The following is a 15,821-nucleotide window of genomic DNA, read 5'->3' as shown; positions in this document are numbered from 1 at the left end:
GCCTACAAAGCCAATCTCCAAATAATGCTTTGGGAATGGGCAAAAAAATCCACGGAGGCAAAAAGGACATTGTCAAAGTTAAATTCTATAAGCCAAAAGCTGTGAAAGGAGAGTTGAAAATAAAGGTGAGCAAGTGCCAGAAAAGTAAAGTCTGGGAAAGATTTGGGGAAGTGGTAAAAGAGGATGATAGCAGTGGTATGTGTGGTAATTGTGAGGCAATATACAAATTCGACAGTCACAAAACGGGACTTCAAATAGGCCTGTGGCATGTCAAGGGAACTGTAGCTTGCTGTTTAGATGGGTTAAATGGAATCTGAAATCTGGACACTGGCTGTAGGTCTATAACCTCACACACAGCCTTAACAATAACTCCTGCAGAATTAAGCATTTCTTGTAGTAAAATTATTTACCAAATGTAGGCTAAATTTGGACATGGGAACAGGAGTGGAGAAATATGATTTATTTCTTTCTGCATCTTGAGAGAATGCAATGCTCAGTTAGATATAATATGTAAAGGTAATGTCTTCATCATAAAAGCTGATAGTAGGCTTTTTCAACCACATAAAATATGCATCGAAGCCTAACTGAAATCTTATCAGAAACACATTGCATTATTTTCATAGCTTTCTTTTTCCTTACAACCGGTCAAACTGATGTAATTTGGACATTTTGCACATGTAACAGTACAAATTTAGACCGTCCCCTCGCCCATACCCGGGCGCGAATTAGGGACCTTCTGCACACATCAACAGTCACCCTCGAAGCATCGTTACCCATCCCGTCTGTTTCTGAAACTGGACACTAATGTACTCCTCTTTCTATTCTGGTTAGAGCCAGTTTGCGGTGTTCTGTGAAGGGAGTAATACACAGCGTTGTACGAGATCTTACGTTTCTTGGCAATTTCTCGCATGGAATAGCCTTCATTTGTCAGAACAAGAATAGACTGACGAGTTTCAGGAGAAAGGTCTTTGTTTCTGGCCATTTTGATCCTGTAATCGAACCCACAAATGCTGATGCTCCAGATACTCAACTAGTCTAAAGAAGCCAAGTTGTATTGCTGCTTTAATCAGAACAACAGTTTCCAGGTGTGCTAACATAATTACAAAAATACTTTCTAATGATCAATTGGCCTTTTAAAAATGATAAACTTGGATTAGCTAACACAACTTGCCATTGGAACACAGTAGTGATGGTTGCTGATAATGGGCCTCTGTATGCCTATGTAGATATTCCATAAAAAATCAGCCGTTTCCAGCTACAATTGTCATTTACAACATTAACAATGTCTACACTGTATTTCTGATCAATTTGATGTTATTTTAATGAACAAAAAAGTTTTTTTCTTTCAAAAACAAGGACATTTCTAAGTGACCCCAAACTTTTGAACAGTAGTGTATATATTAAAATACAAAAACAGTCATAGGAAGCACAAATAAAGCATGACAAATCACCCAGTAAAAACCATTACAGTCTTCCAAAAATAAGTCCCCAATCAATACTTTAAATTGCCCGAACGGCACTAGGACATCAAGATTAAATGTATTTAGAATGTTGTTCCTGCAATACGGTGCATTAAAACTAAAATAAGATTTACCTAGCTCGGCGGAGACCCTAGGAACCTCAAAAGTGAACCAATCCTGTGAACGGGTTAGGCAACTACAGTGTCTATACTTCAACAGCAAAGTTAGATAAAACTGCATTTATGAAGTAGCTCGTTGTAAACAAAAAGGGAGTAATGTAGAGATCTACAGGTCATTAGCGAAGTCCAGCCTACCTTTTGATACAGGATGCAGTGGTGAGTATCAAAACTGTCCCCTGTTACAAAACCAAGGACACTATGGTAAACTGAGTCCAAAGGTGTAAGAGTAGTAGCAGCTGCACTTTGATAAATAATATCACCATAATCAAGAAGTATGAAAATGTATCCACTCACTACTGTAAGTCGCTCTGGATAAGAGCGTCTGCTAAATGAATAAAATGTCAATGTAAAAAGGTTGACTGAATGACATAATAGCCGTCTGTTCAAGACTTCACCTCTCAACCTGACTTTCTCAACTTGATGAGGAGAGAGACCATACCTGAATATTATTAGTATGCAATTAATATTGATTTGTTTTAGAGTGATGTAAATATCGATCAACCATATGCACAAGGGCCCACTGCTAATTTAGGACATGAACTACAAGGATGAAGAGTTGTGTGATAAACAAACTGAGCATCTAACACTCTTTCAATGGCCCTCAGCAGGGATAGGTTGTGCTGTTTGTTTCCTATTAGTATGGCAGCCAGCAGCGCCACCGTGTGGAAGGTATGGAAACAGGGACTCCTCCCCAGTGCAGAGTTCTGAGATCTCTCTTCCTGCGGTCAGCCTTGTTTGACAGACAACATTGGCGCATTGTTTCACACATTTATAAAGACAATTATCCCGTACATACCGATAATTCAGAGGCATACAATTTTGCACATTCTTTTCGGGAACAAGCGCTGGAGAGGCCTCGTCTAGAATGGGGAACAGAGACGATGAATACGATTTCTTGTTCAAAGGTAAATTTTGATGACTGCATTCGCCCGTTCATAGGACCTTCAATAATTCTATCATTGTTGCGTTCTGTCCAATGACAAATCAGACATCAGTGTGAACGAATAATAACAAATAGTCTGGATAAATGTTTTAGAAATAAACATTGTATGCGTCTCTTTGGTGGAAAACGTTTGCTACTATGGCTACATAAATTCTGTCATTGTAACACTGTAACAACGCCCACAGCTATATTTTTAGGTAAGGTGCAACACCCTATCTGCGGTTGATTCTTTGACTTTATCAACACTGATGAAACCATAAAAGAGGAACTGTTTATCAATAGGTTACTGACAAGAATGCTGTTTTCCAATTTATGGTTAAAAGAACTATATCAAGTTTTATTTTTCATTGTGAATTGTAGCCTCCCATATCCCATAGATATATTATTTAATATTTTATTTAATGTGGGACTATTGATTATACAAATGTTGAATTCATGTAGATTTTTGAAAGAATTAGTGAAAGGAAATGTAAAACTTGGCAATGTAGACCCGTGTCCAAGGACCATATAACACTGTGACTACTATGTTCAATCTCAAGAAATCCCCCTTTGATCTATTCTAGAATGTCATCCTTTGATTTCCATTGAGCTCGCCAGCGACACCCTGTATAGAGGTCTATTTATGAAGTGATACAGAGTATCTTCTGTGGAGTAGACATCAGCCGATAAAGGGTTCTCCTTTTCCTCCCTCACCATCATTTGAAACCCTGTTGAAACAGGAAAGCCAAAAGTGGCCCAAAACTTTCGATTTAGGTTTGACGGAGCATGTTATCAGCTTCCTGCAGCAGCAGTGATGCCACAGGGACAAGGTTCAGCTGTATTTACTGTACTGTGAGAATACAAAAGGGCTCCACCTCGACTGCCCCGTTGTGACTGCCAGGCCTACTCCTGTCACCTCAATGTGTTACTGTGGCTAAATACAGTAGAATAGGCCATTTGTCATAATAATATTATTAATAGTAAATTGTATCATTTGAGTTCAGTGTTTCTCAGCAGTGCTCTTAAGGGGCCCAACTTTGTACATGCTAGAATTTCACTCAAACTGAACATCAATTAGACACCAACTACTTTGTCTCCTTGGTTAAGGGGTAACCAATTAAACAAAAGACCCATAAGCTCGGAGAAATATTTACAGAAGTATATAAAGACATATACCACTTCAAATAGGTCGATTTCAGCCATCCACTTATTCAAGTGGCGGCAGGTAGCCTAGTGGTTAGAGCGTTGGACTAGTAACCGAAGGGTTGCAAGATCAATCACCGATCTGTCATCCTGCCCCTGAACAAGGCGGTCAACCCACTGTTCCTAGGCCGTCATTGAAAATAAGAATTTGTTATTAACTGACTTGCCTAGTTAAATAAAGGTCAAATAAATATTTTTTTTTGTCAATGGATGTGATTGGAAATGACAACCTGCATTATGTAACAGTTGTAGGTGGGAGGGCCAAGTCACATAATGATGAAGAATGCAGGCATTGATCCAAGGTCTAACCCAGGATCCTGGATCATCTATCATCTACATCTATGACATACTTGTTGACTAGGCTAGCTCATCTGACAGTTTGGCTGTAAGAATTTCAGCATTTCTATCTTTCTCATTCTCTCCATCTCTTTCTGTCTCATTATCAAGTTGTGCTAATTGGGGACTCTGGTGTCGGGAAGAGTAACTTGCTCTCTCGGTTCACACGGAATGAGTTCAACCTTGAGAGTAAGAGCACCATCGGGGTGGAGTTTGCCACCCGCAGCATCCAGGTGGATGGGAAGACGATAAAGGCCCAGATATGGGACACGGCTGGACAGGAACGTTACAGAGCCATCACCTCCGCGTAAGTCGGGTGGGATTCCTCATGGCTGCCTCTTGAAAAGTAAATGATTGTCAGATCTTAGTCCCAGAGAGGTACATTGGTGACTCAACTAATCAATGAACTGCTCATTTCCTTGATGACTAAAATCAGGTGTTTTAGTGCTGGGTTGAAGTGTGGAACATAAACCTACACACCCTATAGCAGGTTAGCGTTTTCGTCATGAATCTTGTTCTGGAAGTAGCTCTGCAGAGTGGTCACTAGCTGGTACAGCCACTAAGTCATACAATCTGATTTGAAACTTAACCCTAACCTCACTGCTAAACCTAATGCCTAACCCTTAACCACACTGCTAAACCTAATGCCTATCCCTTAACCACACTGCTAACCCTTAACCACACTGCTAACCCTAATGCCTAACCCTTAACCACACTGCTAACCCTAATGCCTAACCCTAACCTCACTGCTAAACCTAATGCCTAACCCTAACCTCACTGCTAAACCTAATGCCTAACCCTAACCTCACTGCTAACCCTAATGCCTAACCTCACTGCTAACCCTAATGCGTAACCTCACTGCTAACCCTAATGCCTAACCCTAACCTCACTGCTAACCCTAACCTCACTGCAAACCCTAATGCCTAACCATAACCTCACTGCTAAACCTAATGCCTAATCTAACCCTAACCTCACTGCTAACCCTAATGCCTAACCTCACTGCTAAACCTAATGCCTAACCTTAACCTCACTGCTAACCCCAATGCCTAACCTTAACCTCACTGCTAACCCAAATGCCTAACCCTAACCTCACTGCTAACCTTAATGCCTAACCCTAACCTCACTGCTAACCCTAATGCCTAACCTTAACCTCACTGCTAACCCTAATGCCTAACCTTAACCTCACTGCTAACCCTAATGCCTAACCCTAACCTCACTGCTAACCCTAATGCCTAACCCTAACCTCACTACTAACCCCAATGCCTAACCTTAACCTCACTGCTAACCCTAATGCCTAACCCTAACCTCACTGCTAACCTTAATGCCTAACCCTAACCGCACTGCTAACTCTAATGCCTAACCTTAACCTCACTGCTAACCCTAATGCCTAACCTTAACCTCACTGCTAACCCTAATGCCTAACCCTAACCGCACTGCTAACCTTAATGCCTAACCCTAACCGCACTGCTAACCCTAATGCCTAACCTAACCCTCACTGCTAACCCTAATGCTTAACCCTAACCTCACTGCTAACCCGAATGCCTAACCTAACCACACTGCTAACCCTAACCTCACTGCAAACCCTAATGCCTAACCCTAACCTCTCACTGCAAACCCTAATGCCTAACCCTAACCTCACTGCAAACCCTAATGCCTAACCCTAACCTCACTGCTAACCCTAATGCCTAACCATAACCTCACTGCTAAACCTAATGCCTAATCTAACCCTAACCTCACTGCTAAACCTAATGCCTAATCTAACCCTAACCTCACTGCTAACCCTAATGCCTAACCTTTAACCTCACTGCAAACCTTAATGCCTAACCCTAACCTCACTGCTAACCCTAATGCCTAACCCTAACCTCACTGCTAACCCTAATGCCTAACCTTAACCTCACTGCTAACCCTAACCTCACTGCTAACCCTAATGCCTAACCCTAACCTCACTGCTAAACCTAATGCCTAACCTTAACCTCACTGCTAACCCCAATGCCTAACCTTAACCTCACTGCTAACCCAAATGCCTAACCCTAACCTCACTGCTAACCTTAATGCCTAACCCTAACCTCACTGCTAACCCTAATGCCTAACCTTAACCTCACTGCTAACCCTAATGCCTAACCTTAACCTCACTGCTAACCCTAATGCCTAACCCTAACCTCACTGCTAACCCTAATACCTAACCCTAACCTCACTACTAACCCCAATGCCTAACCTTAACCTCACTGCTAACCCTAATGCCTAACCCTAACCCTCACTGCTAACCTTAATGTCTAACCCTAACCCCACTGCTAACCCTAATGCCTAACCTTAACCTCACTGCTAACCCTAATGCCTAACCTTAACCTCACTGCTAACCCTAATGCCTAACCCTAACCGCACTGCTAACCTTAATGCCTAACCCTAACCGCACTGCTAACCCTAATGCCTAACCTAACCCTCACTGCTAACCCTAATGCTTAACCCTAACCTCACTGCTAACCCGAATGCCTAACCTAACCACACTGCTAACCCTAACCTCACTGCAAACCCTAATGCCTAACCCTAACCTCTCACTGCAAACCCTAATGCCTAACCCTAACCTCACTGCAAACCCTAATGCCTAACCCTAACCTCACTGCTAACCCTAATGCCTAACCATAACCTCACTGCTAAACCTAATGCCTAATCTAACCCTAACCTCACTGCTAAACCTAATGCCTAATCTAACCCTAACCTCACTGCTAACCCTAATGCCTAACCTTTAACCTCACTGCAAACCTTAATGCCTAACCCTAACCTCACTGCTAACCCTAATGCCTAACCCTAACCTCACTGCTAACCCTAATGCCTAACCTTAACCTCACTGCTAACCCTAACCTCACTGCTAACCCTAATGCCTAACCCTAACCTCACTGCTAACCCTAAGGCCTAACCTTAACCTCACTGCTAACCCTAATGCCTAACCCTAACCTCACTGCTAACCCTAATGCCTAACCCTAACCTCACTGCTAACCCCAATGCCTAACCTTAACCTCACTGCTAACCCTAATGCCTAACCTTAACCTCACTGCTAACCTTAATGCCTAAGCCTAACCGCACTGCTAACCCTAATGCCTAACCTTAACCTCACTGCTAACCCTAATGCCTAACCTTAACCTCACTGCTAACCCTAATGCCTAACCCTAACCGCACTGCTAACCTTAATGCCTAACCCTAACCGCACTGCTAACCCTAATGCCTAACCTAACCCTCACTGCTAACCCTAATGCTTAACCCTAACCTCACTGCTAACCCTAATGCCTAACCTAACCACACTGCTAACCCTAACCTCACTGCAAACCCTAATGCCTAACCCTAACCTCTCACTGCAAACCCTAATGCCTAACCCTAACCTCACTGCAAACCCTAATGCCTAACCCTAACCTCACTGCTAACCCTAATGCCTAACCTCACTGCTAAACCTAATGCCTAATCTAACCCTAACCTCACTGCTAACCCTAATGCCTAACCCTAACCTCACTGCTAACCCTAATGTCTAACCTAACCACACTGCTAACCCTAATGCCTAACCTCACTGCTAACCCTAATGCCTAACCTCACTGCTAACCCTAATGCCTAACCTTAACCTCACTGCTAACCCTAACCTCACTGCTAACCTTAATGCCTAACCCTAACCGCACTGCTAACCCTAATGCCTAACCTAACCCTCACTGCTAACCCTAATGCCTAACCTAACCACACTGCTAACCCTAATGCCTAACCTCACTGTTAACCCTAACCTCACTTCAAACCCTAATGTATAACCCTAACCTCACTGCTTACCCTAATGCCTAACCTCACTGCTAACCCTAACCTCATTGCTAACCTAACCCTAACCACACTGCTAACCCTAATGCCTAACCACACTGCTAACCCTAATGCCTAACCTCACTGCTAACCCTAATGCCTAACCTAACCACACTGCTAATCCTAGTGCCTAACCTCACTGCTAACCCTAATGCCTAACCACACTGCTAAACCTAACCTCACTGCTAACCCTAATGCCTAACCTTAACCACACTGCTAGCCCGAATGCCTAACCTCACTGCCAACCCTAATGCCTAACCCTAAATTAAGACAATTTTTGTTTTCATGAATTTTTACAATATAGCCAATTTTGACTTTGCAGCTGACCCATCTATCGGAAATCACTCCATAATGCCGCCTGGGCAAGAATCATGACAATAAATATATCTCTCCAGGATCAGGTTTGGTGAGCACTAGCCGATCACGAGCCTCATCACCAATCAAGAGTGTCTGACTTGGAGCCTCACTGGAGCCCCATACATTGTCTGTTGGTGCATTGAGATTGATAAGCAGTCTTTCCTACAGCTATTACAGAGGGGCAGTGGGTGCTCTCCTAGTGTATGACATCGCCAAGCACCTGACCTATGAAAACGTGGAGCGCTGGTTGAAGGAACTGAGGGATCATGCAGACAACAACATCGTCATCATGCTGGTGGGCAACAAGAGCGACCTGCGCCACCTCAGGGCCGTGCCCATGGATGAGGCCCGGGCTTTTGCAGGTACTCTGGTCTTTTGGCATGGGGAACATGGCCTGGTCCCATATTTATTTGTGCTGTCTTGCCAACTCCTATGGTCATTGCCAAGACAGCACAAACTAATATAGGACCAGGCTAAGGGGTACATAATCTTGGAACAGCCTTCTTGGCTTAATTAAGTGGTCCTAAGGGAACACTGATTTTGAAGAGATGGATAGGAGGACAGTAAAATGAGAGCAGCTGCATATAGTTGCTTTTACCTATCTGGAACTTTTATATCAGTGATCATCACAAGGGAATGGGAGGAGGGTATTGTATTGGGACAGTATTGCTATATTTAGCAGCCTAAATGTGTAATGCAAATGGTATTGAGGCAGCTTTAATGTGAAATGTGGCAGCAGGTAGCCTAGCAGTTAAGAGCGTTGGGCCAGTAACTGAAAGGTTGCTGGTTCGAATCCCCTAGGTGACTGGGTGAAAAACCTGTCTGTGCCCTTGATCAAGACACTTAACCCTAATTGGTTCTGGAAAACAGTGTCTGCAAAAATCACTAAAATGTAAATTGAGTTTTTTTTTCCCCTCCCAGGAACTGTTTAATAATGATTGTGACTCACTTTCCCCCTTTCTCTAAACCGGCAGAGAAGAACACTCTATCCTTTATTGAAACTTCAGCCTTAGATTCAACAAATGTAGAGGAAGCTTTCAAGAATATCCTTACAGGTACAGTATAACAGCAAAAGGACTGTCTGGAAAGCCAATTGCTTTGACATAGTGAAGATGAAGTAAACTAGAAAATCCTCTTTTGAAGTATTGAGATGCACCACAACAGTCTAGTCTACTCTCCACAGAAATCTATCGCATCGTATCGCAGAAGCAGATCGCTGAGCGGTCCGCCCATGACGAGTCCCCTGGAAACAATGTGGTGGACATAAGTGTTCCGCCCACCACGGACCAGAAAGGGAACAAACTGCAGTGCTGTCAGAACCTGTAACCCATGATGACGCTTACCTTCCCCTTTCTGTCATCTCAATGTTGTGGCGCAAACATTCTTCATTTTGTGTAATATACTTTTGTTTTTGATAGGTTGTCAACTCACATATTAATGCCATAAAATAAAATTTTACAATATTACAGTAGTTGAGTGGATCTCTCATGTTACTTGTATGCTCCTACATTCTGGACCACTTGCAAGGAGTGTAGTCCCTTAAATGTCCACTAGATGGTGGTATGTTTGGTGCAGTCAACTGCATCAAGTGATCATTACCGATCTAATACTCCTGTATCAGTAACTCAGATTCAGCACACATGCATTCCAGATGTGCCGACTGCAAAGACCAAGAGTCCCTTATGTTTTATTGCACAATGACCCAGCTTACTCAAGGGAGTGCAACATAAAATGATTTAGCATACATTGACTGACACTCCAAAGCCCACTCCAAAACATTGCAGTTTGTTCCCTTCTTCTCTCTCTCTCTCCCACTTCTTCCAAAGGGCAAAGAGTTAACAACAGAAAACATAATATTTAGACTTGGTTGTTCACGTGGTCATTGTTCTGAGAGAGTAAATTCATAGGGCTATTGGATGCCAGTTTTCCAAAAACAGCTAAATACATTGTGAAGGGGGGGTAGTATGTTTCAGATATACTGTATTAACATGCTGCATCAGTTACATCCTGCTACATTAACTGTGTCCTTCCATTTGTGTCCTGATTTTCCAGGCCAGTGTTCATAATCCAGCGATGACATCAGTGACACTTCATTCCACGAGTCCAACACGTCCCAAAACCACTGGTTATAGTTCATATCTGGGCTCAAGTGTTTCAAATAATAGAGATTATGGCGAAATAATCCCCAGAATGGTCCACAAGTGCAGAAGTTCAAGATATATTACACTTTTTTAAGTGAGACCACAGCGCTCATACAATGGTCTCGTCAGTCATTTTCTTGGTCGACTTGGTTGGGACGGAATGTTGGGTAGAGTGCGCTCCTTTAATTTCAGGCATGAGCAGGCGCACTTTCTGATTGGTCCTCCTCCACTCCGAGTATAACTGACAGTGATAGCGGAACGATACCTGAGGTGCATGGAGACAGACGTCAACAAAACTATCAGACGGTTTCACATGCACTGCAGATTCATTAAATATACCGTTGCTATCACAGGCACGCAAAATACAAAGTTAGACATATTGCATGACAAATTTGTATTTGGTCTGCAAAATGGTTCCGCTTCATTTGATGATTGTGTAACTATTGTAAGCAGACAAAAAAAAGATGTTGGCACATTACTTGTCTCCCCTGAATATAAATTGGGAAAGGCACAAAATACCATAGACAAGAAAACAAAACAAACGATGCGCCACAAATGTCTAATTTGTCTCACAATTGTAATAATAGCGATTGTAAAGCACACATTTACACTGCAAAAATATGCTGTCAATTAACAAAGGTGGAGTAAAGTAATCCATGGTAATGGTGATAAGGGGTGTGTGTGTGTTAGTTACCAGTGTCCAGAGGACGTAGATGGTAAAGAGAGCAATGGTGAGGGCGATGAGGCCCACAGCCTCCAGCCGGCTGTAGAGAGTCAGGTGGTCCTGGGCTCCCCTCAGACACAGCCAGCCAGATATGGCCGCCAGTGGCGTGATGAGCATGAAGCAGGCCATGTCGCACAGAAGCGTGCGCTTCTCACTGCGAGGGCCTGGGTCCCGCAACCACTGGGAGGATGCAAGGAAAGGTTCATTATTAATATGCTAATTATTCTGTCATTACTATGGTGATGGAGGACTTAAACAGGATTACCCATCAACCTGTCACTCACTCACACACACTGCCATTTTACCTGTGTGAGGGGCTGGGGTCGCCGTTCGACAGTGAACTCGGTGTGGCAGAGCTCACAGTAGCTGGTGTTGGAGGAGGACAGCCACTTCTCCAGGCAGCTCTTGTGCACCTTACCCAGGGTCCCTGTGCAACTGCAAGGGGAGAGCAGCATCTCACCACCGGCCCCCTCGTGGCAGATCCGACACATGCCTTCATTACTAGACAAATAGGGGAAGAAATTGTGCCTGGTGACCACTCATTTCAAAACAAATGACACATTAAATGCACTATAAACAAAATACATTATTTTCATCAATATACAATATTTTTTTTATCAGATTTGCTGAATCTGAAAATGAGTATGTTGCCCTCTCCTATAAGCTTTAAGATCTATTTGTCCATTGTTTATCTCCATTCAAGGAATTGTTTATTTATCAGATCGAAGCCAAGGGTCACATTCCCAGTCATCCATATTTACAAAGAAAGATAAGAACCCTCTCAAAGAACCTCCTTACCTTTGTGAGCCCATAGCCTTGACAACAGTGGAGAGTGGGCGGCCATCTTTGGCTGTAACCTTAGCGACGTACTGGGCCTGGCCGGCATCTGGCTCCTCTACCTCCTTGGGAAGGTCGGCAGCGCTGCCTGAGTAGTCACACAGGGAGCCAGGCAGGTGGCAGCAGCCTGGTGTAGTCATGGCGCCCTGGTGTGGGTGACACGCCTCTCCTCCCACTGCTGTGGGCAACTGTTTGGACTGAGTGACAATGTAAGAATGTAATATTGTTACAAGTTACTTGTGATGGTTCATGACATGTGAGCTGACCAGTCCATAGAAATAGAATCCATATTCTATTGATCATCCTTTTATCATGACAAAAACCTTTGGCAAAGGCTTTGCTGACAATGTCAAAACAGGATTTGACACGGGGAACTATGTTATAAAGAGGATTCGAATTAAAGGGGACATTCTTTATAGCCAGGTGCATACTTCATTTTGACAAGCTTGGTGGGTCATCAACATCAACATCAAAGATACAACTGACTGTCAGCAACTATAGACAAAGCTCGGCTCCAGTGAATCAATAAATGACCAACAGACACAGCCAGACAGGATAAATGGTTGGCTGTCTAGTTACTGTAGCTAAGTAACTACGTTACTGTTAAGCATTCATGTTTTCACATCCTCTCTACGTTAACGTTAGCTAGCTACGACATTTCCACTAGTTAACAAGCTATCTAAATAAATCAATACAATGCAATGAAAAGCTATGTATGATGAACAGTTATCTAGATAGCGTTTCTAAACAAGGGATAACGTACCGTCGACACCAGCTCCCCCTGGCCTTAGCTAGCTATTTGGCTAGCTAGAGACGAGAATGACATTAACATTTAGACAGAAAACGATGCTTTGGGAGGAATACAATATATGATGGCAAGTCGTGTATCTGCTGCATTGGCTGGATAATTTATTCGTTCGTAACCATCTCCCCGTCTTCTTGCAGAAACGGTGTATTATTCACGGATTTATGACAGTCAGCTGACTTGCTCGCATCTCTCTCAGCTGTGCAGTGACTGTATCGTTATGGTCACGTGATCACCGTGTCTGGTGACGCGTCACTATTACCACCATACAAGGGTAGCATGATTATTCATATGGTACCAACTATTATACAAATTAGGCTAATATGTGAACACCCTGAAGTGGCAGTAGCCACTGTCCTAAGACACTATTGGCAAGAGAAAACAATGCAAGACAAGATGGTATACAAAAAGTGTTATATCTATATATTGCCGCTAGGTGACACCACTATTGTCAAATATTTCATATCTCAGTTTTATATTTGGACATTGTAGGAATACTGCTACTTGTCTATGAGGTTCTTAGGTTGAGATTCATACCTTCAAGCAGAAAAGGTTTGATTTATACTTGTACTTTTAATACTCAATTACGTTTACTTTTGATGCTTAAGTATATTTAAAACCAAATACTTTTAGACTTTTACTCAAGTAGTATTTTACTGAGTGACTTTTACTTTTACTTGGGTAACTTTCTATTAAGGTATCTATACTTTTACTCAAGTATGACAATTGAGTACTTTTTCCACCAATGCATGCTAGTATATACCAATAGACTTCCAGCATTGGCTCGCGAAACTACCTCCAACTTCCTTTATTTTGGACACAGAGACATAAAGATGTATCCACAAGTTCATCTGACTCTGGGGATGTAGATAAAGGGCCTCATTGCCAAAATTCCAAAGTATCCCTTTAACATAGAAACCTGCGGTAGAAGCCGCTGTGTTTTCTTTCACTTGAGACATTTTCTAGCTTTACTTTTACTCAGGTATGACAATTGGGTACTTTTTCCACCACTGTCTACGAAAACACGGGTAACAACTCAGGGTAGAGTCTAGAGGAGCTGCAGTACCAAGGGGTCCTGAGGGTGGATACGTGTGATGAGGTGGAGGTCAAGGTGCCAGTAGACATTGACTCCTCGACAGCGCTGGACCAGATAGCCTCCTGAGGAATCTTCAGGAGGAGATGAACAGACTGCTGGACATGGACACTTTGGATTGTCTCTCGAGAACAATTCGCTTTGAACGCAGCCTAATTCAGGAGAGGAGTGGAAGCGCAAATATATATTGCAGTGGTGTACGCACGGCCACCCCCTTCAAAACCATAAGTATTTTTTTTTTTTTTACCCATCCTATGACATGCCTATGCTTTTCTCATTCTTACTTTAATTTGAAATGTGAAAGTTGAAAACAAGTCCTAGATTTATATAAGTTATCTGAATAAACCAAATGTTGTTGTCTAGTGTAGATCCCTTACATCTATTGACGCACACGGGGCTGAAAAGAAGGTGGAGGTCAAGGTGCTCGATATCGAATTCGCTTCATTCACCCTGAACCGGATTTCTTTATCCAGTACTCTTCAGGAGAACGACAGAGTGCTGGACATGGACAAGGTGAATTGTCGCTCCCTGTTTTTACATTTTTATTTTATTTAACTCGGCAAGTCAGTTAAAAACAAATTATTATTTACAATGACTGCCTACACTGGCCAAACCCTAACGACGCTGGGCCAATTGTGCACCGCCCTAATGTCGAGAACAGTTCACCTTGAAACCAGACCAATTCCCGAGAGGAATGGAAGCGCAAAGACGTATTGCAGAAGTGTACGGTCAAGATTGTAAGTAAATTTAGTTTGACTACGTCATTCATTCCATTCTTGAAAACAGGCCCTAAACAGATCAATGACAGTCACTTATCTGATAGTCAGAGTTTTGTTTCAAAACGCACTATCCACACACGCATGTGTTTTATCGCCTTTGTGTGTAAAATATTACTATATTATTCTCAGATTTTTAATGAGATTTTAGCTTTAAAACGTGTTTAGTTGCAAAGCGGTATATATCCAATGTTTAACAAATACATACGCCATATAAGTGTAGCATACCCAGCTGAATGGTCACCTCTCATACTGATGGTTCATGAGTTTAATGCGGTACCATTTCCATACACACCGTTAGAGCTGGAGAGTAACATACCAAAATGCTCTTACAATATGAACAATACAGTCCACAAACAATACTTGTGTACGCAACTTTACATTAGCGTGATTCATACATCAAATGCATCCATATGCGTGAGAATTTCTACCCAAATAGTTGATTACATGCTAACAGCTTGCTAATGTGGAGCAAGTATACAAATATCCGTTCAGTACAAGTTCAAAAGAATTATAAAGATTTCTGAAACAAGACCAATATTGAAACACAGTAAATTCGTTGTTCTCTTTCCAACTAGATCCTAAGATTGACGTTGTTTCTTGGACGCTTGAACAACGTTAAGTTATTTTCCTTTTCCTCTCGCGCCCGTTTCCCATATACCATTTGCGGGTAAAACAGAGAAGGCAAAAAACCTGCTGTCAACATAAATGTCACACTAAACTGTCAAATATACAGTGACGACTGAAAGCTTGTACAAAGAAAATAAAAGCCTGAAATTAAGAAAATTGGTGCAAATTGTAAGAGGAGACTTTACCACCCTCCCAGTTGTGTGACTGTATTATATTACTGATTAATATGGCTTTTTGGAATGAAACTATTTGTATGTTCTTCATAGTCTTTTGCATATTCCTTATCTCCACTGAGGCGCATGATCAGTTTGCACACAGCTCAGGCAAAAAAGTGAGCCTCCGAATCCTGATTGACTCTCCGGAGGAGCTTTTTGGGATCACTCAGGATGTGATATATACACAGATGTCCAGGATAGAGTGATTGAAGTGCTGCAGGACATCTACTTGGCGGCTAACCAGCTAGAGCAACAGCTATTCCAGAGTGTCTCTGACAGGCAAGCTAGAGCCATTGTAAAGGCGGTAGTGCAGCA

General features: G+C 42.5%; 2 protein-coding genes across 3 annotated transcripts; one reads left to right on the top strand and one right to left on the bottom strand.

The window, feature by feature from the left end:
- Positions 1-2,298: 2,298 nt before the first annotated feature.
- LOC110508894 (ras-related protein Rab-11B) lies at positions 2,299-9,753 on the top strand. Of its 2 annotated transcripts, XM_021589789.3 has the most exons (5): positions 2,299-2,544; positions 4,212-4,407; positions 8,454-8,647; positions 9,260-9,340; positions 9,469-9,753. In XM_021589789.3, exons 1-5 carry the CDS (start codon positions 2,505-2,507, stop codon positions 9,609-9,611), a joined length of 654 nt encoding a protein of 217 aa, XP_021445464.1. In that variant the 5' UTR covers positions 2,299-2,504; the 3' UTR covers positions 9,612-9,753. The 2 variants fall into 2 exon arrangements, with proteins under 2 accessions (XP_021445464.1, XP_090081150.1); XM_090225024.1 differs by lacking the exon at positions 9,260-9,340 and having other exon boundaries at positions 2,307-2,544.
- On the bottom strand, positions 9,243-13,035 carry LOC110508893 (E3 ubiquitin-protein ligase MARCHF2). Its single transcript, XM_021589787.3, has 5 exons — positions 12,751-13,035; positions 11,949-12,184; positions 11,456-11,651; positions 11,121-11,330; positions 9,243-10,691 (listed from the first exon to the last, which is right to left on the bottom strand). The coding sequence occupies exons 2-5, from the start codon at positions 12,125-12,127 to the stop codon at positions 10,536-10,538; spliced, it is 741 nt and encodes a 246-aa protein (XP_021445462.1). The 5' UTR covers positions 12,128-12,184; positions 12,751-13,035; the 3' UTR covers positions 9,243-10,535.
- Between the last annotated feature and the right edge of the window lie 2,786 nt (positions 13,036-15,821).

The sequence above is a fragment of the Oncorhynchus mykiss genome, chromosome 28 (assembly GCF_057628025.1).
Source record: "Oncorhynchus mykiss isolate SJ-2025 chromosome 28, ASM5762802v1, whole genome shotgun sequence".
NCBI lineage: Eukaryota > Metazoa > Chordata > Actinopteri > Salmoniformes > Salmonidae > Oncorhynchus > Oncorhynchus mykiss.
This window is presented reverse-complemented; position numbering and strand designations above follow the sequence as displayed.

Coding starts and splice junctions, on each gene's coding strand:
- LOC110508894 (XM_021589789.3), top strand. CDS start 2,505: ATGGGGAACAGAGACGATGAATACGATTTCTTGTTCAAAG. Junction 2,545..4,211: donor ATACGATTTCTTGTTCAAAG/GTAAATTTTGAT, acceptor CTCATTATCAAG/TTGTGCTAATTGGGGACTCT. Junction 9,341..9,468: donor TTTCAAGAATATCCTTACAG/GTACAGTATAAC, acceptor TACTCTCCACAG/AAATCTATCGCATCGTATCG.
- LOC110508893 (XM_021589787.3), bottom strand. CDS start 12,127: ATGACTACACCAGGCTGCTGCCACCTGCCTGGCTCCCTGTGTGACTAC. Junction 11,331..11,455: donor GACCCCAGCCCCTCACACAG/GTAAAATGGCAG, acceptor GCATCCTCCCAG/TGGTTGCGGGACCCAGGCCC. Junction 10,692..11,120: donor TCTACGTCCTCTGGACACTG/GTAACTAACACA, acceptor CATGCACCTCAG/GTATCGTTCCGCTATCACTG.